Genomic DNA, 22,684 nt, shown 5'->3' with positions numbered 1-22,684 from the left:
AGCTTGTCAAGGTTCCTTTAGGACAGTGGTTCTCCACCATTGATGTTTCACTGACCCCTTGTGGATCGGCGGAGACGACAGAGGACCCCGTTCGTGGTGAAGGGAAGGGAAAGGTATAGGTTAATTATCATAATGATCTAATAAGTGTATATAACTAAGGGCTGGTGCGAAGTAGACTTCTCGCATTGACATACACACGAGAAAGCTCACCCGAGAATTGGAACGTTTCTTCTCACTCGGATAAAAGGCAGCTTTTATTGCCAAGCTTGACTGACAAGGCAGGGCTTCACGGACCCCTAGAATGCCTTTGCAGACCTCAAAGGGTCTGCGGACCCCCATTTGAGAACCAATGCTTTAGGACAACGGGTCATGGTACCCGGATTTTATTTATTTTGTTTTTGAATTTTTAAAAACTGGGAATGCAGTAAAATAAACTCAGAATTTCAGAGAATTGGGAATCTAACAAAAATAAACTCCAACGAACCTTGAATTTTCAGCGAAAAATGAACTCCAAAAAACAACCTTCGAATTTCACGAGAAATGCACTTCGAAAACACGGAATCCTATTTATTGGCTTTAGAAACTCGGTGTCGTCATCTGCGAGAGTCAGGAGAAAGCCGTTTGAAATATATCGAGGGTCATGTTTATCATCTCCACATAGAGCATTTTATGCAACAAAAAAACAACTTGCAAAACTTTTTTTTTTTTTTTTAATGTGGAAAGGTGTATTACCCCGAAGGATGCCCCACCCCTGAAAGATAACTTGCCCCTGTTTTTGGCCTGATTTGCTATTCTGTTTTAAAAACACCGAAATATAGCCTGTTTCTAGTAATTGCAGGGCCCTGGCCAGTGGTGACCTCAGCAGAAATGGTGTTACTTAGCCACGGCGGGTGATAAGCAAACATTGCTGCCTGGGAAGGGCAGTTGTCTTTGGTTCATTGGCCCTCCCTGTGGGTCACTAAATCTAAAACTAGCATTTTTTCAACTTCCTTCATCGCACACCGAAAGTTAGCCCACTCCTTCTTTTCACCTGATTTGCTTTCGATTTTAGGTGGGCTACCATACCTCTCAGGATATCACGGTAGATGCTTCCAATGTTCCGAGTTTCAGTGTTTGTTATGTGGACAATTCTAATGCTGATGATATGGACGATTTTAGTATTTTTAAGGATTGAGAATTCCAATGCGTACCGTATTGACGATGTCAGTAAATAGTGCACTATGAATAGAATTTTTATTACTGTACCGAACAAGCAGATTTTTGACCCATCTATACTTTCAGGACCTACTGGAGAATACCTTGAGCTGTTGAGCTCAAAAGCAAATGGAGACATGGTTTCTATGCTCTACCGTAAGGTAAGATAGTACTGTCTGGTGGTAGTGGCCTTCAGCTTCGCTGGAGCTGGAATGGTAGTTATAGTGTGCAGTTAGTTCTTAGATTTCTAGCTGTGTCTTTTGTCCTTGTTGACCAGGTAAAAGCTAGCTGTCCAGAGTTCAAGTCTGACTTCCACCAAGTGGAGCATTCCCTGATTGTGGACTTGTCCTCACTTTCCATCACTTTCCATCGGGAAGCTCTGCTTACTCTGGGCAGATACTTGCTCTATGTTTACCAAAAGTATGTATTTCCATCCTTTTAAACTACTAAAAATTACAATAGGTCAAGCACTGAATGTCACTCTTGCCTAGATTGTACCGTAAAATACCGGGCAAGCGCCCACTCAAAATTTAGGGATAATCGCTAAAACATGGGGGATGGGCGCTTGTCCGGTCATCATTTTTACATATCAATGTTCTGTGCATATTTTCTTAGATCTTACGAATTTGGGTATGGGTGCTTAGTGTGGTGTGGGCAGATGTGCGGTATTCTACGGTAGGTTGATGATTAGAGGTTTTTTTTTTGTTTTTATTAAAGAGCCATTTGCAAGACTTGTTCAAGAACAAGAAAAAAAAATTGGAGTATGCTACTATTATAAACTGTGTAAGATGAAAAATGTAAATACACCACACTACTGTAATACTACTATGCAAATATTTTTATATATCGTAAGTATTAGTTTATTCTACTTACGGCTTGGCCTGCAGAACTTGGGAAACAGTTATTATTTACTTTTATGCTTCTCTATATTTATGGGATTTTAATGGCTGTAGGCTTTGCTGGGTGCAATATAGCGTATCACAGATATTTTACGAAGCTTTTGACTGTATAGTGCAGGGGTGGCCAAGCTGCGGCTAGCGAGCCGCCTTTTTAAAGTGCGGCTCACGGCTCCCTCCCCTAGCCCCCCCCCCCCCAACTTTTCCGCCTCTCCCCCCCCAAAAAAATGGGACAGGTTGCGGTTTGGTAGTCTTGTGCTACTGCTACTTTACGTACAGTTAGACTGCTCTTGAATCGGACTGACTGAAAGAAGAATAAGTTTCGTTTATTGCTCTAAAAAATGTTTGCCCCCCCCCCCCCCCCTTGGCTCTTGGAAGTTTCGTGGTTTTGTTTGCGGCTCTTAGGTCGCGTCAGCCTGGCCACCCCTGGTTTAGTGTTTTGAGAAAGCATTAAGTGAAGAGAAAGGGGGTGGAAGGAGAGTTTGAGAAAAGGAGGAGAGGTGAAGAAGGCACGAGGATCTTTAGCCATGCGCAGGGAATAAAAGTGTCTAACTGGCCACAATAGTCCTACTTGCAGCTGCTGGTTTCATTTCTTGGTAGTGTTCCGGCACTGCATTACCAATAGACCGATCTCACCAGCCAGTTTGACTACGCCACCGCTGCCGCAATGCATCGAGGGAACTTTAGTCTTTTTGCACGTGTGACAACCTCGCTGGAGCTCTTCGCGTGTAGAGCACGAGGAGGCACGAGCCCTCGCGTGCGCTGCCGTCTGCCTCCCGTGAACTAAAGTTATGGCGGCTTTACGCATGCGCCCAACGCTTGGTGAGATCGGTCTATTGCATTCTCTACTTCGGGGACAATCTGCACGTCCACTTTCTCGGCTGCCAACCTTTCGTTTCAAGGCCTTAATTGTGATACTGAAAGCACAGTGCCACTGGACTCGCGTTTCCCTTTCAGGCTGAACATCAAGGAACCAGTGTACAGAAACATCATTCCCGAGTCGGCAGTGAAGCGGGCCAGCTACTTGTTTGTGGAGGACTCCGATCCTCCAGTGCCTCCCGGCTCCACAAAACTGAGTCTGTCCCTCCGGGTTCGAGAGGTCAAAGCCAGACTCTGCGACGTGGATGTCGAGCTTGCCGACATCTCCATCTGCGGTATGGCCCCTTGGCAACACATAATCCTGTCAGACTGAGAAGGAGTTTGGAGTAACTCACATATGAGCTGTTAGGATTGTTTCTTAATGAGAGATGTAGGCTTTATTAAAGTTAAAGCACCCTATGTTTCTTCACAACTAGCAAAACTTGCGAACGATAGTTAAGAGTAAAACGTGAAATTTCGGGGACTATACTTGGGACGATACATTTTCGGTAAAGGTTGAAAAGCATCTGTTTTTATTTCTTTGAATTATTGCAGGTCTCGAATGTGACTACGTACAGAAAGCAAACGAAAAGTTAATAGTGCGCGTTGATCTGACGCATCTGTCCATCGATGACCTGATGGAGTCCACCCTTTATTCCAAGGTGATTGTTCTTACAAACCAATAGCAGTCGTACAATAATAGCTTTTTAATGCGAGCTACCGCAGAGTTGTATTGAGTGCCCTGTCAAATTAACCATCTCGCAACTTTGACTAGGTCTTGTCCATTGAAGATGACAAACTCTTCGACTTTAAGGTCAGTACTCGAACACGTGCCGGACACCGTGTTTTTCTCTCTTTGGTTATATCGGGAGTCCTCTTTTCCTTGCTTCCAGTATGTGAGAAAGGCTCCACACACGAGAGCAGTTGACGTGGACGAAGACAAATCCAAGATCGTTCCGGATGGTAATGTTCGGCTGCACATCGGTCGGTTGCAGCTGGTCCTTCTCCGGAGGTTCTTTGTGGACGTCCAGGTTTGTGCGGTAGCTTCGTAAGCTTCTCGTTGCTATCCTTGCACTCTCTATTGAATGCAAAATGGTACCACAATTTATAATTATTTGTTTTAGAGGTTTCTGGAGCCCTTCCTTCTGCCCGAAGCAAGGTCTCTCATGTTCCAGTCAGCAGAGAAGGCTGTTCAACAGCAGGTAGGTTTTCTTTTTTTCGGCTTTCAGTTAACTTAATTTGACACATCGCATAAAGCTGACTGATGCATAATGAGTTTTGTATTTGTGTCAACCTCTTCCGATCTATTTCGACCTACGGTATCTACTTTGCCCTGTAGGTTTATTGGGGAAAGCATTCTTTTTATTAGTTACGATATTGAAATGAAATTTTTACTGTTTAGGGTGCTTAATCTTCTCTTTATAAATCTGATGTTAGATTTGATATAGTAGCTTATTTTTTAGGTTCTCGATAAATTGTACATGCAGAAAAAAACATGTTTTGTGCACACATGAGGCGTGGCAACACACTTAAAAGAGCCTAGTAAACTAGACTAATTCGCTCCTTTAAACCACTGGGTGCAATCAACAACAAAAATAATGCGTGTCATGCTCCTAAATTTCATGTAAAAAAATTTTAAATAGCAAAAGTGCCATTTCAAGAGGCTAACAAATGTTTCTTAAATTTTTCGTAGATATAAAAGATATTGATTCTGACCAAACCTTTGCAGTTGCATTGTACATATTCTAAAGTATATGTATACCAAATTTGGTTGTGATAGGACAGTATTAAGAACAGAAATTCTTGTGCACAAACTGTGAAGATGCAAGAATCAAAGACCAACCTGCTCTTTGTTCTTTATGAAGATGCCCCAAAATTACATAAAAATTTAAATGTGTGCCAATGTTGCCATAGATGTGCAGCTATACTTTTTCGTGGTGCAGAAAGTAATATTTTGTTAAAAACTTTCCTCGAGAAATTGAAGCTACAGAAGATTTCAAGGGGGAGGAGACTACTAGGCCTACTTGTCAACGTAAATGTGATGGTGGACCGTGTCACAACTTGAGGAACCACGCAGAAAAAAACTCGTCAAAATTGTGCCGTTCTGGGTTACCTAGAGCTTTTCAAGTGCTTATTTGACTAATCTCGTGATCATAACTGGCTTTCATTATTTCTATACATCACATATAAAGATTAAAAAATAATAAAACGCCACAAAACCCCAAATAAAATTTTTGCAAAATATTGCCGTTTTTCGTCCCACATTTTCTCGGAATGAGACATGAACACACGGCATATTCTGCTTCATTTGGCTTTATGTGAAGTATTAAGGTAAGTTATAATTTTCTTTCTTCACCCTGCACTCGCGCAAGTGGTTCGTAACTCGTCTTTGCCCTAGACAGCATGTTTTGCGGCCACACGAGTACATCTATAGCAGCTAAGATAACGCTATGCCAGACCGCTTTAGTAGCATAGGGGCGGCGGGTCGGACCCCTGACCGAGAGTTTGTTGGTTTGATTCCCACCAAGGGACGAAGAGATTTTTTTTTGTAAAGAAACCTGTCCACGTTGTCATGGTTTTCAATACAACCTATCATGACGCTTCAGGGTGTGAAACGAGCCCTAAAAGGCGTTTTGTGTTAATACCTTTGGACGAGCTTATGAGGCAAGCCTTTGTTTCAGGTGGCTGATTTCGCTCAGAAGTCTGTGATGCTACAGCTTTCGATTGACATCCGCGCTCCGACCATCCTGGTCCCCCAGAAGTCCGACTCTCCCAATTTGGTGGTGCTCAGTCTGGGAGACCTGAACATGGAGAACTTCTTCAAGGAGGTCTCCCTGGGGGCCAAGCCTGACTATGTGGACAACATTCTCATCCGTCTCAGTTCCCTGCACATGACAAGGCGAGAATGGTTGCTCTACTTTCGATGCTGTCAAAGGATATGCGAGCTGATTCTTTCTTTTTTGTGTTTATATCAATTTTTTGGATCTAACCGCAGGGCAATTGTCCTGTTGGATGGAACCACTCAGTCACAGGAATCTATCCTGGAGCCCACCAAGTTAAACCTGGACATTAAGAGGGCCCTAACCCCTTACCACCGAAACATCTTGGAGTATGAAGTACGAGGAACCATGGATCTGATCAAGGTAAGAGTTTTGACTGTCTCCAGTAAATTGTGATGCCCTAAAAGTTATTCTTGCCATTTTTGTTTCTGTTGTTGATTCAAATAACACTTGTAAAGTGAAAAAAAGAAAAGATGTAGCCAACAAGTTTATGTCAAACTAAATCGAAGCTTACCAAAGTTTTGAATGAAAAAAACTTTCAGCCTTTCCACTCCAGTGAAGAAGGGGAAGACCAGCGAAGCTGTACTATGGTGGGAATGAAGTAATGGCCGGCCGCAAGTCGGCAAGCCAGAGTGGAAAGGCTGGAAAGGTTGCACCATCTATGAGCGACGGCGGCAGCCAGACAACCGGCAAGCCAGTTGTCTGGTTGCTTCTGTCGCTCATAGATGGTGGTAGCAGTCCAGAGTTTCGTGTCATCATTTGTTTGCTGGTGGACACGATACTGGGGAAACTAGCCCTTAACAGCTCCGCTGTAAAATCACTAAAGACACCTATGCACTTCTTAAGAGTTGTGAATGTGAAAGCATGAATGTCGTTCTTCCACCCCCCTAGTTTGTTTGCAGTGTACTGGCGTGGACGACCACGTTACGCTACTGTCGAGGTTGCGGCCGCGACCGATATATAGATGCCTCAGGCACCGCCATGTTCCTTGGCGCCGAGATAGCAGTGGCAGCTGAGCATGAGGAGCGGGAATTTCTAGCTCCCTCTTACTCTCCCCCCCCCTCCAGGTTCCCAGCCACGCCTGTGACCCAAAGGGGGGAGAGAGGGCCTGACTAAAGCCCCTCGATGTGTTTGCGTTCGCCTTGCAAGTAGCGTCAAATGCGCGACTGCACGAGGCCCATGTCTCGAGCGGCCCTTGGAAGCAAATGGCGGCACAGCACTGAAATGAGCGGGCCTTGGAAGCGAATGGCGGCGGAGCACCCGCTCACGCGTCTCGCGCGCTTCCACAACAATGGTTGGCGGTACTTGTAAAAAACGCTTTTATCAAGGGGCTTTAGGCCTGACACGTGACCCACGCCACCCTCTGTCTAGTTGCTTATTTTTTGCGGTCACAAACAACACCAGCGGTGTCCATGGGACAGTTAATGCTTTCAGATTAAAAATTCCGAAGACGCCTAAGCACTTCTTATAAGTTGTGAATGCGAAAGCACTCTTGGCGCTGAGAGAAGCAGAAGCGGCCACGCAGCGCATTCCCACAAGCAGCGCGCCGCATCATCTTATTGCACACGGTGCTGCGGCGGTGACATCACGCTCCCCCACTGCGCAGACGCGGCGAACCTTGTCGACTTCACGACGGCTTCCGTGACAAAGCATTGCGTTGCTGTGCTTTTCTTTGTTTTATTTCTGAAGCACGTCCGCTTTAACCTTGAGTGCACCCACCTGCTTCCGTGATGAGGCATCTGTATTTCTGTGCTTTTCTTTGTTTTTTTTATTTTCGAGGCACTTCCGCTTTGACCTTGTGCGGCCGCGCAGCTTTCGTGACAAAGCATCTGATAGGATGCGTCGCAGCCAATTAAGGTGCCGTTTTTCGCGTTTACGGGTTTTTATGTTTTATTTTTACGAGGTTACAGACACCGCCAGCTTCGCTCTATGGGACAGTTAATGCTTTCGCATTAAGAACATTTGGCGTGAAGAAAGCTCACTTACAGCTTTAAGTTTTATAATTTTTTTTGAGTCATCGAGTTTTCACTTTTGAGGTCTTTCACTTTCTAAAGTCTTCCTAGATACATACAGTGAAACCTGTCAGAACGAACCCATTTACAGCAAAATAATGTTGATATCGAACTCACAAGAAATTTAAATAAGAATGCATGTAAAGAGTACTTTGTATAACAAACAACTTATTGGCTATATCGAACTTTTTCCCCCCGGAAGGCTTCCAAAAACGCACAAATATTCATCTTCTGGCCTGTTCTTTTCACCAAAAAAAAAAGTAAGAAAGAAAATTCTAAAGGCTCAAGTTGCGAACAAAATTGAGTGAAGAGAAGCAAATCAGAAGGGGGAGAAAGCAAAAAAATACTCTCTGCATGCACGCACAGCAAAAAAAAAAACGAAAAAGCTTTTCATCTTAAAACCGTTGCCCACGAAAAGAAGCGATTCAGAAGGGGACATAAGTTAAAAGTACAAACTCTGCACGTATGCAAAAAAAAAAAAAAATACTTTCCTGCGCGTTGTTACAAGGTGGAAGCAAAGAGATGAGAAAGAAAAAGAAGTTCTCGCCTTACAAAGAACGCATAGTGGAAGTTCATTATAAACAGTTTTTGCCATATCGAATTACTTGTATATCGAACTGATTGTGGCGTTTCCTGCTGTTTGTTGTAAGTGGGCTTGACTTTAGTGCTTTGTGGCTTTTTTCTTGGATGCAGATCAGCATAGGTCAGAAGGACCTGGGCACGATCCTTGCAATCTTCAGAGACAACTTCAAGGAGAAGGAGGTTATAGAGCCCCACAAACAAGGTACAGTGTGCCCCGAAGATGCCAGATGCAAAATGATTGGGCATCTTTTGTAATAGTTGAGTTTGTAAGTATGTGCTTTTTGCTTTTCTCCAATCTAGCCTCCACACCGGTCTCTCCTCCTGTCTTGGCAACTCCCACGATTACGGATGATCCGGTGAAGAAACTTGCAACGTTTTTGACCACCTCTGTCGACGTCTACAAGAAGACCAACATCTTCTTTACAATGGAAGGGCTCCACATTGTGTTGTATGCAGATGGCGAAGACGTTCAGGTGAACTTTCTAAAATAATTTTTAACCTGTGGCCCTCGTGCCTCATTGCCTGACTTTGTTTGTCGTTGCACGCAAATTATATTGCGTGCCTGGTACGATAGGAAAGACTCCTTATGCATGAGCCTATGTAGAGGTAGTCTATAACCATGTCTGGCTTTTCTGTGAGGTGTGAAAAGGTGGCTTCCAAGGCATCACTCCCGCCGCCTTGCGTTTTGCCATGGTACACCAGTAGCGTTAGGAAGCATTATTGTATCAAATTGTAAAAATATATTTGAAATTTTTAAAAATTGTTTGGAATTTATTATATATATTTTTAAATGCCTTGAATGCTCCCACACGTCTTTTTTCATTATTTCACCTTACAAACAGTAAAACAGGTTTGCCGTTTCTTTCACAGCTCTCGTCACCGGTACGAGACCCCCTGCAGATGCTTTCAAAGTTGGAGCTCGAAGAAGTCACCGTCAACTTTGACCTCTGTAGCGATCAGTCGCTGGAGGTGAAGTGTTCTCTACAGAGCCTTTCGTTAGAAGACACACGCAGTGACTCAACACTCGTGCACACAAGGTGGGGCAAAGGCTTATGTTCAATTGGGGGTGTTAAAACAACTAGAGTTACATTTCTAGAGTCAAGTCTGTTCTCTGCACTTAAATATGTAGAAGAGCCAATAAAGCAGCACTATACATTTTGGGGGAGAATAATGAAATACAGTATTTGAGAGATATTGCATGAAAACTTAGTAGCAGCCGACATTCGCTATCACTATTCCAAGTGAAACAGGCTGCTCTGAGGCTTCCGGTATGTTTTTCTTTGCATGTGATTATGTTAGTCCTATCATTTTGGTATACTTTTGTGATGTGTTTGGGCATCTCTACAGAATGTGGCAAAGCTTTGGCTAGAAAAATACTTAGCACCAATCTTTTTTTTTCCCTGCCAGGTATTAGACTGAGTCTAAGAGCTCGCTGAGCAACTTCCAATCTTTGAGTGTCGTCCCAGAAAGTTTATTTGTTATGTTGCTATAAAAAAGTTGCTTTGTTCTGGTTCCAGGGTTTTTCATTCGAGCAGCGGAAGTTCTGACGCTGCAGCCACGGGAATTAATGTCAGCTCGCCTAATATGATTGACGTCACATACCGACAAACGCCCTCTGGTGATGCAGCCGGTGAGTGGTTGAGCAGCAAGGATTGGGCAGCCATTTGTGCTTGTTCATTTAACATGGCCAATAACAGCTTGAAAATTTACTTCCGCGTGTTGACGAATTCTTAGCTTGTCTTGTAAGGCACTTTTTGGTTTTGGTTTTGTTTAATAATTAAGAGGGTTGAAGATTTGTTTTTTAATGCATTAGCTTTAGTATTTACGTACGTAACAGGGAAAAGCTGATGCCATCCTTCTGCAGACAAAACAGTGGAAAGGGAAGCGCACTGCATAGAGAGGAGGAGAGTAGTGAAGGACAAAGGTGAGAGGGAGGTGACACGACAAAACGGAAGCCATTGCACGCGCGGGAAACCGGTGAACAGTAAAAGTAGCGTCGGGCAGCGGATACCGATGCCAAGCATGCAAGGTGGGTGAACGAGACAGAGGAGCGGAAGTGGTGCCTCGCTCAGCTGGTCAAATTGTGGCGCGAGAAGCAGCAAGGCGACGCGGGTCTGTGTGCGACGGAGGTTGAGGAAAAAAATGAACGGAAGATCTATTGGTGGATGCTAGAAGGATGCGTTAGCATGACCCTTGGGAAACGCCAGGTGCTCCTCCCCCTTTAAGAAAAGCTTGCACTGACCCTGTAACGAAGCCATAAAGAAGCAGCAAAAAATAGGGAAAGCAAAAGAGAACGCCAGAACAGAAAATTGAAGGGGTTAGCGTTTCCCAAAACGGGACGTGTGTGGCATTTCCCAAGGGTCGTGCTAGTGCATTCTCTAAAGAAATGTTTCTTAACTTGTCACTCTAAGGTTTCAGATAACTCTTGAACAAGACTGTCTTAGTGCTACCAAACAACAGTCGTTTATTTCTTAAGTAAGATGGGTTTCATTATAAAAGACGGTGAGTGGCAGGCACTCAAAGTTTATCAATACCACTGTTCAACTCAAAGGTTGAATCAAACCATACTGTCACGTTCTAACACCAAACATAATATTTCATAGGCGAATTGAATGGCCGTGTATTATTACAATGAGCCTCTCCATTTTCTTCAAAAGTGGCAACGAAAAAGAGGTTTTATAACATTAATGGGCAACTTTCAAATTGCATAACACTGTCCGTAAGGTGTGCCAGGAAGCAACAGAGCTAGAGAAATGGGTTCATATTAACAGGAGGAGTCAGCTGGACTTCTACGGTTGAGAGTAAACTATAATCACTGACAATGTGAGATTGGCAGTGACGTGCTGATTGGCAGTGATATGCACCCCGAGACCTCGGGCATTTTATTTTTCCAATACTACTAACCCCATTCGGGGTTGTTGTAGGGGACGGTGGGGGCATCTCGAGATTGAGGTTGCACGAGATTTCGAAGCGTTGTTGAAGGTATAGGAAGCTGGCGGTAGGACAACTGAAACTCCCCCCCGCCGTTCCCTCCTTGTGAGCGAGTATAGCATGACATTGTGACCTTGTCACCTTGTCGACCTCGACCACAGCAGCGCCCCTCCGTCACAGTGGACGTGCTGATCGAAGAGACCTCGCTGAAGGTGTCTGTGCCCTACCTGCTGGCAGTGCTGAGCTTCGTGCACGAGTCCCTCCTCCCGCCCACTCCAAGCGAGCACGAGCTCCGCCCCATAGTCGAGGGCGCCGGCGCCGCCCGGCAGCACGGGGCGGCGGCGGCGACCTCGCGAAAGCGCCTTCCCTCGGACAACACGAGCGGCTACCACTCGGCGGTCGGCGCGCCCGCCCCGGAGGACGGCGCCAGCGGACTCTCCTTCTCCCTCGTCCTCAAGAAGCCGGAGATTGTGTTCTTTGCCGACCCTCGCGACCGTGAAAGCGAGGTCATTGTCCTGAAGGTGAGCCCTTCTGGTGCCTTTCCCTCGGCCGTTTTGCCCTGTCGCCTTTTGGCACTTTTTGGGGAGCGTCCGCATTGACCGTAAACTCTGAGCACCTCCTGGCTTTATTGTTCCAATTGCACGTTGCCAGAAACCTGTCAGCTTTGCTGCTGTGGGATATATTCCTTTAGCATTCTTTGCTGATCTCTTACAAACAGCTCACCTTATCCTTATTTTAAGCCCCAGATGCCTGTTTGCTTTATTGCTCAAACTTTAGGAAGGCACAAACCTGTCAGCATCAGGGGCGGATGCAGGAATTTCCTGAGGGGGGGGGGGGGGGGGGGGGGTCAGATGTTGGTCAGCATACCATATCTTTAGGATCCCCCTCCCCCTCTCCCTCATTTCATGCGCCAAATTTTACACATGCAGAAATCAAGAGGGGGGTCAGGGCATCCGGACTCCCCCCTCTAAATCCGCTCCTGGTCAGCATTGATACACTTTGTTAAATTTGGTCCACAAAATCTTTTTGGTTCGTGAGTGAAGGATTTCGGTAATAATACTGTGGCGGAAAAAGGTTGCTTTGTCTTTGGATTTTAAGCTTTGAAGTTAACCCGGGTTTTACATAGAAAAACTGGTTGTGTTGTACTTACAGTTTTCAGTTGGCTTTTGCAACAGGGCATTTGCGAATAGTGGAAAGGAGAAATAGCATGATTAGGTTCACATTTTTCTAGGGTTCTGCGATAGCTCCAGTGGTACAGCAAGTGGTGCGGCAGCTTTTGTGACGCAAATATGACCATTCGGGCTGTTGAAACTAAGTGAAATGAGGCCCTGTATGCAGATGGACATAATGTTGGACTACTGCCGCAACCTTGGGCAGCACACGATGACGGCATCTGTGATTGGCCTGAATGCTTCCTCATTCCTTTGGGGCAGAAAAAAGGACACCCACTACCTCGTAAGTTGACCTGCCATGGGTCCACGTCTACAGTGCATGTCGTCTGTCAGTCATTGTGGAGCCCGTCTTTTAAACACAAGTTTTTGCCTTTCTCTAGATTCTAAAGCCCTTCAACATTGAGCTGAATCAGACCCTGAGCATCAGCGATGCGGATGTAAAGTTGTCTGCCAAAATGAGCGATGTTGCCGTTCACATTTCTGCTCCTGTGCTGTCCACCGTGGTGTGCATTATGGGCGAGCTTCTTGCACACATCAAGGTAGGCTTGACAGCGGCTCTCTTACTTATTGCTCCTCTCTTCGAACACAAATGTACAGCGCGGGCAAAATGGATTGAATGCACTTTGATCTGACTGCATAAATAAATTTCTTAACCTATCGCGCTGGGATTTACTACACTGGTGCCTGAAGTTGGTGGAAGCTTTTGCTAAAATTGTGGAAAGATTGGCTCATCTGAGTAAATCAAGAAAAATAAAAAACTCTTCTCTATACTTTGCATGTACACTAAAAAATATGATGTGTTACTGTGGCGCTTATTTGGGCCAAGTGAAGTAAAGAATAGGTTAACCAATTCTATTTTCTTTCCATTTCACATTTTTTCACAATTTTTCAATTGTAGTGAACCCCAGAATAGCCCACAACGATTTTTTGACGCCAGGAGTTTCATGTAGTCGTACTCTCAATTAATGAATGCACCAGCTTCGAGCACCTCTGTAGTAAATCCCAGCGCAATAAGTTAAGAAAACCGATCGAGTGTGTTCAATTTATTTTGCCCACGCTGTATGTATATTGATTTTGGCATATGCAAATAGTGGATTTTGAGTGCGAAGTGAATTCAAAGTGAATAGTGGTTTTAGCCAAATATTTTCTAATCGAAGATTGAATAGTTTCTCTAAGCCTTTCACTACTGCGACATGTTTAAATGAAAGCCCAGCTGAACTTGTGAAGGTCGTTGCCAAGCTTCCTCTTGTCCATTTCTAAGGAAAATTATTTTAATCTAACTTTATTTATTGACTCTCACCTCCGAAAGTGCAGTGCTTACATTGAGATGGCAAGTACACGACGCATCCGACATAAAATTAACCTATAGAAACGCCCAGCTACACTTAATCAAGGAAGTTTAGAAATATTCTTGCTTTATGCAAATATATTTTCTTAAATCCGCACATGCCAGTTTAATTTTTTAAATTTTATTGCAATGTAGATATAAACACTCGTGAAGTTCCTGTTTCTTTTCAAATACATCAGGCGCACGTGCGCACAATCTCGTTTCGGAAATTAGCTTTCCTCCTAAGCAAGGGGCTGCGATATTTGTACTTTTCGAAGTTGATCGCGGCGGGTTTGCCCCATTGAGTGCGCTCCATGAGAATCACCGGTGCATTGCGGAGAAGCCACACTCGCGGAAGGGAGCTTCGCAGGTTTTGCTTCCCCACAATGCACCGGTGCTTGGTGAGAAGCGCACTCAACGGGGCAACCTGCTGCAATCACTTCGAAAAATATGAATATCGTAGTTAATCTCGATGCGAATAGCAGATTATTTGGAAATAATATTCGAAAACTAGGATATTTGCACAACACTATATTTCATTTCTGTGACATCTGCTTTCAGTTGCTTCACAAAATATAAGAAAAACTGCAGATGGAAATGAGTTATATTTATGAGTTTGTATGATGTAAACATGTTTTGAATAAGAAGTTTTTAAACCCACAACCACTCACAACTTAGCCGCACAAACATTATGCTGAGATGCTAATCGGCACTTCACTAGTGCACCTGATAAAGCAGGGATCTGTTCATCATAGCAATACTTTTTAAAAAAATTGTGGAATTGAAACCTTGTGAATCATCCATGGGATCTACATAAGGTGGTACTTCACGATGTAAAGCCCCTATATGTTTTAACGCCATCCTTTAGTGGTTAGCGTTGTCACAAGAAACCATATAATTTTTTCAGCATTGTTAGTTTTTTTAGTTTCATCCCAGTTTTTTTCCTAACAGGGCGTGTCAGCCCAGGATGACTTGTCACCTTCCCAAGGAGAGTCTGAGCCTCACGATCTGTGGTGTCCAACAGCTGTGAGCCCACCCAGGTGTCGCTCAAGCCAAGGTGATCTTTGAAATAGCTTGCTCATCTTTTGGTTGTTCCAGGTATCGAAAGGCGAGAAATTCGTTGCTGAGGCTTATCATTGGTGTCCACTCACCCTATGCCATTTGTCTCCCTTCAGAATACCTTATATTTCATACTACAGTTCACACCCGGCGTATAGTCCACAGAAGCAAATTTTCGCTAAAAAATACATGGCATATCCTCAGAAATGCCTGTAGATTGTCCCCATTGCATAAAACTTCAACCTCTCAACATGTATAGTTTGTGGTCTATAGTGTAAAAAACAGTATATATATATTTGGGTGTAGCAAAAGGGAATGGGTCATTCATAGAGGTCTTGAACTAATAGTAAACCACTCGAAAAAATATTTAATTTTTGCAAGGAATGATTTAGGGCGGTGTCTTGAGTTGCTCATGTTTTCCTCTCCTCTTTCCAAGATGACGCGTCAGGACACGAAAGGCCGACGTATCCGGTCAGCATACCTGCGGAGTCTTTAGAAATCAGCATTCCCAAGGTCACGCTCGTCTACGAAAACTACACGGTCAAGAAAAAGGTCCCCGTCCTGTTCTTCCAGGCGTCGGTAGATGCCGATGTCCACGACTGGTCCAAGCAGGTATGTGCATGGCCTTGCATTTAGGAATGCTAAGGGTCCTTTATGAACATTGTCTTGTCACAAAGTCATCATACCATATGAAAAACTGTGTGAAAAAAATTATGCTCACTTTTCTGGTATCCCAAGGGCATGAGAAGATGACCTCAGTACCTTGCAACAATGTAGGCTCACAGTTCTTCATTTTTGGTTGTTCAATGTGCATGTTCTATAGCTGAATAAACATATTAATTTTCTTATATCTCGGCAGTGAGATGACGACCTCCAGAGTAACTTTTTTGGAGAAAAAGAAACTAGCTGCAGCCATACATAACGACATCGTATTGTATACAATGTCAATACCAATGTGTAAAAAAAAACAATTTACAAATTATTTTCTTTTATTGCAAAAATAGACGATATGCATCGCCAAATGTATTGCTAGCAGCCCGAACTAGATGCCAAATTTTCAGAACTAACCGTTGTCTTATTCTAAAGCTATAAATGATTTTCTGAAAATTTCAATGGGAAAATGAAGCCCATTCTTGGTAACTGACACCATTCAGCTCCACATACTCTAGGGCAGGGGTGGCCAGGCTGACCCGGCCTAAGAGCCGCAAACAGATCCACAAAACTTCCAAGTGCCGCAGGGGGGGGGGGCAAACTTGTCCAGAGCAATAAACGAAACTCGAAGCACCTTCAATCTATCCGAGTCAAACGCAGTTCAACTGTGTGTAAGGAAGCAGTAGCACAAGACTGCCAAACAGCAACCTGTCTTTTGATTTAAAACGCGTTCCATTTCTCTTTTTGGGGAAGTGCTCGTGTGACCAGGAAAATGGGGGGGGGGGGGGGGGGGGGGGGGGTAGGGGGGGTAGGGGGGTAGGGGGGTAGGGGGTAGGGTAGGTTAGTAGGTGAGAGAGCCGCAAGCCGCACTTCAACACGCGAAGTGTTGCAGCTTGGCCACCCCTGCTCTAGGGCTTCGTCGGCTGTGATTTTTTCATTAAAAATTTCAGAAAAATCATTTAAATTTTTAGTAAGATAACAGTTAGTTCTGAAGCCTTGGTATCTAGTTTGGATTGCTAGCACTGCATTTGGGCGGAGATTGAGCATTTGGCTAGCTATGCATAGTCTAACTTACAGTAAAAAACCTTGTAATATTTTTTTTATGAGGTTCCACAATATCTTTTGAGGTTTCATAATTAATATCCTCTGATATTTCACCACATTGTGTTTACAACATCTTTTTCTAAACATATCTTATTATGAATTTGATGACGTATAAGAGCTGTCTTCGGTTGTCGAGAAAAATACAGCTGTAGCCTATTATTTGTGCAGTAAGGAGTTCTGCTTTGCAGATGTACCTGACTGCAGAGGCCAAGCTAGAAGCACTGTATTACAGCGAAGAGCGCAGCACCTGGGAGCCACTCATTGACCCTGTTATGGAGCTTGAGAACCACTACAGACCTTGGGAGCTTGTTATAAAGGTGCGCTGATTCGCTTGCATTGCTTACATGCCGCTGCAGCTTGTTATAATTCGTTCACCTGGAGATGTCAGTGGGCAAGTTCGTAGAGGCTTATAGGATGTGGAAAATATACAGGGTGTTTCAGAGAAGGTTTTCTAAAAGCTCTCAAAATAGCATGGTTGAGAAAAAAATAAACTCTTTCCCAGAACCACCCACGGCAGACGTTTAGATTTCCGAAAAGCATTCTAATGAAGTAAATAATTAACTAAACATTTACTAATTAATTTTTTTATTGGTGAAAATAAACATATGGTTTCAATGAGAAACTTCCTAAGCATCATTGAAAACCACTATAAATCAACTAATTTTAGAAATTCAATTCAAACACGTTTCTAGGTTTCGGTTTTCTATCAGAGCGCATGTTTTCTCCGGTGGTCCTGTTCCCCGTTGGCTGAGACGTGCAACACACATACACCATACTTAGTTCTATTCTACGATGGAGGTGAGGCTGTGGCTTCATGCCTCAGCCACCGCTGGCGCAGAGACGCTCTCCGATAAACAACCGAAACCTAGAAACATGTCTAAATTCAGAGTTGTTTCGGAATGCCATAGAATGCTGCCCCTGCCTTAAATCTTTCTAAAACGAATTGATTTAGTGGTTTTGGCAGATGCTTAATGAATTTTGCATTTGAACCAACTGTTTATTTTTACTAATAAAAAGTTAATTACTAAGGTAATTAGGATGTTTTTTTGCAATCCTCAATGTCTGCCGTGACTGGCAGTTTGTTCCCGAAAGAGTTTAATTTTTTCTCGTCCACCCTATTTTTCTGAAGCCTTCACTTAAAGTAACCACGTTTCATACAAAGGTGTAATTATGACTTGAAAAAACCGCCTCGGTGGCCCCAAGGCAAAGTGCCGGCCTATGGATCTCCAGTTGGTGGGTTCAAGTCCTGGCCGAGGTGCCCGCAATTCGATGGAGGCTTTTTGCAGAGAATACCGAGATTTCGGCTGCACACCAAGAGATCCTCAAGTGGTCGAAATGAATCCCCAGTCCTTTGTTGGGAACTGTTAGATACCGTTTGCTGGTTTCACATGTAAAACCCTGAAAGTTAAACGACCCGTAAAAACCTTGTAACCTGCTGTCTTGCCATGCAGGCTCATCCACGTATGGAAGCCTTCTGTGGATGGGGTTAGTCATTGCTATGCCTACCAGATTTGCATACTGAATTTTCAAATGCAGATGTTCAAAGACCGGAGCTATCCAATCTTGTCTGCGCAAGACAGCCGGGGCTCAAACATGCTCGTGGATATGATGGACGGAACGGAAGAGAACTCCAACGCATCGAATGGGAGCATGACGTCTTCGGACGATGCCAGCGAGGAAGAGACAGAGATGACGGTCATCAGGAAGCACCCTGCCCCACGAAGCAAGCGGGCCCTGAGTCAGAAGTCGAGGGGTACGGCCCGTTTCACCTTTGCTGATTTAAGAAGGCCTCATTGTTTGATGCTTGCGGGACATAGTTTTTAAAAAGCTTGAATTAATATTTTTGTTTTTTTTTGTTTCACAAGTTAGATATGGTTGCTATGAAAGCGGTAGACACCTATACTACTGTTCTGAATGAATTCCAGTGTGTCACTCGAATATTACTAACAATTGATGGGTCATTGACAAGTCATAAAGAGGTAGAAATATTGGGAGAGCTGAGATCGAGGCAAACATATCCCTCCAGAAAATGTTTTTGAGATAGCAGCACTTCGGTGTCAAGATCAAGCAGCGATAGTTTCAAAATATGAGTTCAATTTAGCCTACTTGCTTGCTCAGATTTTCTTGATATTTTCGGGACAGTTGTACACTCTCCGGCAATATGAAAGACCCACTGGGAGCGCGTGGCCGAGGCGGTGGCTGGCGGGGGCGCTGCGAGCGCTCCGGGCAATTCCATTCTGCTTCGAGGCGAGGACGCTCACTCGGGCTCAGATAAAGCGAAACGCGCTTATCAGTTTGTGCAGAGTGCCGAGTGAGCGCCCTCCCCTCGAAGCAGAATGGAACTGCCCGGAGCGCTCGCAGCGCCCCCGCCAGCCACCGCCTCGGCCACGCGCTCCCAGTGGGTCTTTCATATCGCCGGAGACTGTACGTCTGTATACCTATCTAACGTTTTTGTTTTGTGATTTCGAGTGGCACGGCCATTGCGCTTTTAACCTTCAACTGCGAACACCTCCTGGAAACTTTTTATGCAAGAAAAGGCTACTTGAGCACACTTTTTGTGCTAAGTGCTAGAGCAGGATTTAATGACTGTTGCCCCAGAACATCCAACATGTATTACAGCTTGTTGCGATGGAAAGATTGAAACAACTGACAACCAATCTTTCTCCCAGACTCCTCTACTCTGGTGGCGGTGGACTCGGACTCGGAGAATGACGAGAATGTCCTGCAGAGGATCGCACACGCGTTTGGACACCTCTTCTCGGACCAGAGCAGCGAGGGCGAGCAGAGCGACGAAGGTGAAGGGGCCCCCGACGTGAAGTCTGAATCGGAAGAGACGGAGACCGCAGACAACGAGATTTCCACGACAGATGACCGGCCAGTCTTCCTGGGAAAAGGCAAGTGGCTACGCTAGTGAGCATCAATGTGGTGCAAAGGAAACTTGCTTTCGTTTCTCTGTGTGAACGGATCTGCTTAATAAATATTTCTGTAATCTGTAAGCTATGCACTGGGAACATGTGAGTAGGCAAGAAAAGCATTAAACCAGCATTAGTTTAGTAGAGTTCCTGTGCATTAAATTCTTTAACAACTGAATCAGGTAAATAGTATGGCTTTGTTTTAGCTATTTGTTCTTCTGTCGCTTTGGATATGGCTACCACTTCATTTAGCAAGTTGAAACAAACATTGAGCGAACCTTACGTCTGTAATTTATGCCATGTCTATTCCAGAGCATGATTCACATTACTTTTCTTGTTATCTAGTCTTCTGGTAGCCTTTGAAGTTCGTCTATTTTTTTATTATTATTATATCCCAGAGGACGCACCTGATTCTACCGTCTGCGGTTCGAGCGAGGCTACCCTTTCTACCTACATTCTTATCGACTCTCGTGACGAGCTCAACATAAACGTCACGCCTACTCTAACTCAGATCATCTCGAGGCTTCTCAATGTAAGTCTGTATAAAGACTCTCTGCCTCCCAGTAGCTGCAAGCAACTTGCATCATGCAGCAGCAATCTCTTCTTGGTGCTCTTCTCTACAGGATATTGAGCGGCAGAAGACGTCGCGCTTGATGTCCGACCCTGATGCTTCTTCCGGACCCCTTGCAATCAACAATCTTTTGGGCCCAGAAGCACTGGTCTCTATACTGCGAAAGGTGAAATGTTATCAACTTTAAGGTTAAAACTTACGAAGCATGTTTATTCGTCGATGCATGTAACTTCATATTTCTGGTTCTTAGGACGAAAACGAGAGGTTCGTGGTTGTTGACCAAGCCTGGGGGCAAGCCCCTGCATTCAGCCCAACAACCTCCATGGTTTCACCGCTTCCACTGAAGACCGATGTTGGGTAAAGTTCTGTCATAACGTTCTTCGCGCATTAATACTTGTTTGTTATGAGCTTTTGCTTATGCAAAAAAGCTATGTTTTCTAGGTTCATATAATTTTACATCAGAGCAGCTTTTAAACTGAATGTAGCTGTATCATTCATTGCAATGAACCCAGAATATTCCTGTCACAAAAAACGTCATTAGGGAATTTTAGAATAACTTACACCATTTTTGTGTACGCTAGCGTGAAGTTTAGCGCTTTGCGTTAGTGCACGCTACGGCAAGAGAGTTTTAGAATAGTGTTTCTCTGCTGCGACGCAAAAGCCCATGCATCTCGTGCTTGCGACGCCACCAAGATACAGTCTCAATTTTTATTTCACACATGAAATGCTGCAACTTGAGAAAAAAAACAAAGTTTCTTGGTCCGGAGTAACATGATAAATTTGTTTAAACATGAGAATGCGACTCGAGTGGTCGACCGGTCGTGTCCGCTTGCGTCGCCTCGGCAAGAGAGTGCTCGTGTACTGACCTTTGGATACTGTACCTTCGCTGAGAAATGTTTGTGCGTCGCAAGCATCAAGTTGCCCACCTTACTGGGTTTTCCAAACCAAGTGCAATGTCATCCCGTATTGAAAATTGCAGTGGCAAGGATGCCGCCGACGTTGCATTCACGACTCAGCCAAAGCTGCCGCAGTCATGGTCCTGGGAGCCGCCATTTTTTAACTGTGCTCGTCTTTGCTTTAGCCAACTTCTCATGACGAATCCTTCTTGGAGGAGTGCAAAGACTCTTGGCGTACTCATCCAATTTCTAAAAAATAGCGCACACAAAGCGCAAAACATGGTTGGCGTTCGGCTCATGCGCAATGGTGACAACGCTATTCTTTGCATACACAAAGCTTTAGCATGTGCTATTCTAAAACTTCCTAATAATGCTTGCTCTCAGAAGCCTCTGTTTATTTTCTAGTTGACTGATTTTTTTTATTGATGCAGTTTCTATGATCAGTATTCTACAGCAAAGCTGTTTATGGCTAGGGTTCTGTGGATTTTTCATGTGCGTAAACAAAAACTCGGAAAGGGCTCGTACCGCCCTCTCTTTGTCATCGTTTCAAGCGCTTGCGTGCCTAGTTTCCTTTCCTTCCACTGGGTGGCGGCCTCGTCGCGCGTGTCTAATTTCGTCTGGCTTCTCGGGTCTGCGATAGTCCTCGACATGTGTGTGTGTACCTTTCGTTACGATGACCACCGATCAAGACAATATATGTGTTCGTACCTTTGTTCAAAATTCTGTGTCACGTGTGTGTCGTGTGTTAAACAGCTTTGCTGGTCATCCACCTTCCCAGAGTGGAATGGCTCATGATTTTTTTTTTTCAGCTGTGTTGTCCTTTGATGCCTTATCTTTTGCAGGAGTTCTTTTCAATATGGCCTTCAGTCTAGGGACTCTGAAGCTGTGACGACACCCCAGGGCTCTCATCTCATTTTCCAAGATAAGCCGTTGTGCGACCTGTATAAGGAGAGGACAACGGAAAAGATTTCTTTGGAGGTACTACTTCTGATGCTAAACTCAGATTTTTTGATAGAGGGTAGCAAGTCACCTGCATGTTTCTCTACAGAGAATTTGCAAGTTTCTCTGTAAACGCCTGTACTGTATGAGCAAAAAATTGGTGTCTCTGTGCTGTGGCCAAAACATAGTTGACATTTAGACAATAAAATAGGCGTTAGAGTTTCGTTGCAATACCTCTTTAAGATGTGTGGCACTAAACATGCGAAAAAGAATATTTGCATTGAATGATTCCCAATGTACTAAATATTTATCATAGCTTGGTGTATAAATGAAATATAATTGGAATTTTTTTATTTATTGGCCTAGTCTTTACAAAATAACTAAACGAATAAAAAATTAGTAAAATAAATATAAACAAAAAAGTGAGGGAGACTGCATCTATTAGGAACCAATATGAACTACTAAATTACAAATAGCGCTAGGACAAGGACAGACGATGAAGTGGACAGGACAGGCGCTAACACTCACAACTGACGGTTTTATATACAACGATAAAGAAGAAGGTGCAGGAAGTGTCTGCTGTTGAAAAAAGAAGAAATGGACTTATTTCTTCTTTTTTCAACTCCAAGCACTTCCTTCACCTTCTTCTTGTACTTTGTAATTACAATTACTATTTGTAATTTAGTATGTACAACCAACTAGCACGTCAGAATATTTTTAACCATTACAGATGGAACCAGCTGAACTATGAAGGAAGGACAAACAGAAAAGACAACCACTCGCTGGACTACCAACTATTT

At 44.0% G+C, this 22,684-nt stretch overlaps 1 protein-coding gene across 7 annotated transcripts in view; it reads left to right on the top strand.

Annotated features, from left to right (window-relative positions):
• The window catches only part of LOC8053556 (vacuolar protein sorting-associated protein 13A), an 80,268-nt gene that overhangs the window by 17,597 nt on the left and 39,987 nt on the right, over nt 1-22,684 (top strand). For all 7 annotated transcript variants that reach the window (XM_042291792.1, XM_040213997.3, XM_040214000.3 and 4 more), the window contains 25 exons: nt 1,282-1,355; nt 1,472-1,614; nt 3,048-3,244; nt 3,504-3,610; nt 3,724-3,762; nt 3,842-3,979; nt 4,073-4,150; nt 5,630-5,847; nt 5,944-6,091; nt 8,434-8,524; nt 8,623-8,795; nt 9,193-9,359; nt 9,840-9,952; nt 11,434-11,774; nt 12,592-12,708; nt 12,806-12,964; nt 14,704-14,809; nt 15,248-15,423; nt 16,755-16,883; nt 18,103-18,319; nt 19,236-19,460; nt 19,877-20,010; nt 20,102-20,215; nt 20,300-20,406; nt 21,788-21,923. In XM_042291792.1, the coding sequence (XP_042147726.1) occupies nt 1,282-1,355; nt 1,472-1,614; nt 3,048-3,244; nt 3,504-3,610; nt 3,724-3,762; nt 3,842-3,979; nt 4,073-4,150; nt 5,630-5,847; nt 5,944-6,091; nt 8,434-8,524; nt 8,623-8,795; nt 9,193-9,359; nt 9,840-9,952; nt 11,434-11,774; nt 12,592-12,708; nt 12,806-12,964; nt 14,704-14,809; nt 15,248-15,423; nt 16,755-16,883; nt 18,103-18,319; nt 19,236-19,460; nt 19,877-20,010; nt 20,102-20,215; nt 20,300-20,406; nt 21,788-21,923 (3,647 nt within the window). The remainder of the gene's footprint in view (nt 1-1,281; nt 1,356-1,471; nt 1,615-3,047; nt 3,245-3,503; nt 3,611-3,723; nt 3,763-3,841; nt 3,980-4,072; nt 4,151-5,629; nt 5,848-5,943; nt 6,092-8,433; nt 8,525-8,622; nt 8,796-9,192; nt 9,360-9,839; nt 9,953-11,433; nt 11,775-12,591; nt 12,709-12,805; nt 12,965-14,703; nt 14,810-15,247; nt 15,424-16,754; nt 16,884-18,102; nt 18,320-19,235; nt 19,461-19,876; nt 20,011-20,101; nt 20,216-20,299; nt 20,407-21,787; nt 21,924-22,684) is intronic.

The sequence above is a fragment of the Ixodes scapularis genome, unplaced genomic scaffold, assembly GCF_016920785.2.
Source record: "Ixodes scapularis isolate PalLabHiFi unplaced genomic scaffold, ASM1692078v2 PGA_scaffold2__306_contigs__length_199485367, whole genome shotgun sequence".
NCBI lineage: Eukaryota > Metazoa > Arthropoda > Arachnida > Ixodida > Ixodidae > Ixodes > Ixodes scapularis.
Note: the sequence above shows the minus strand (reverse complement) of the source record. Positions and strands in the feature narration are given on the sequence as shown.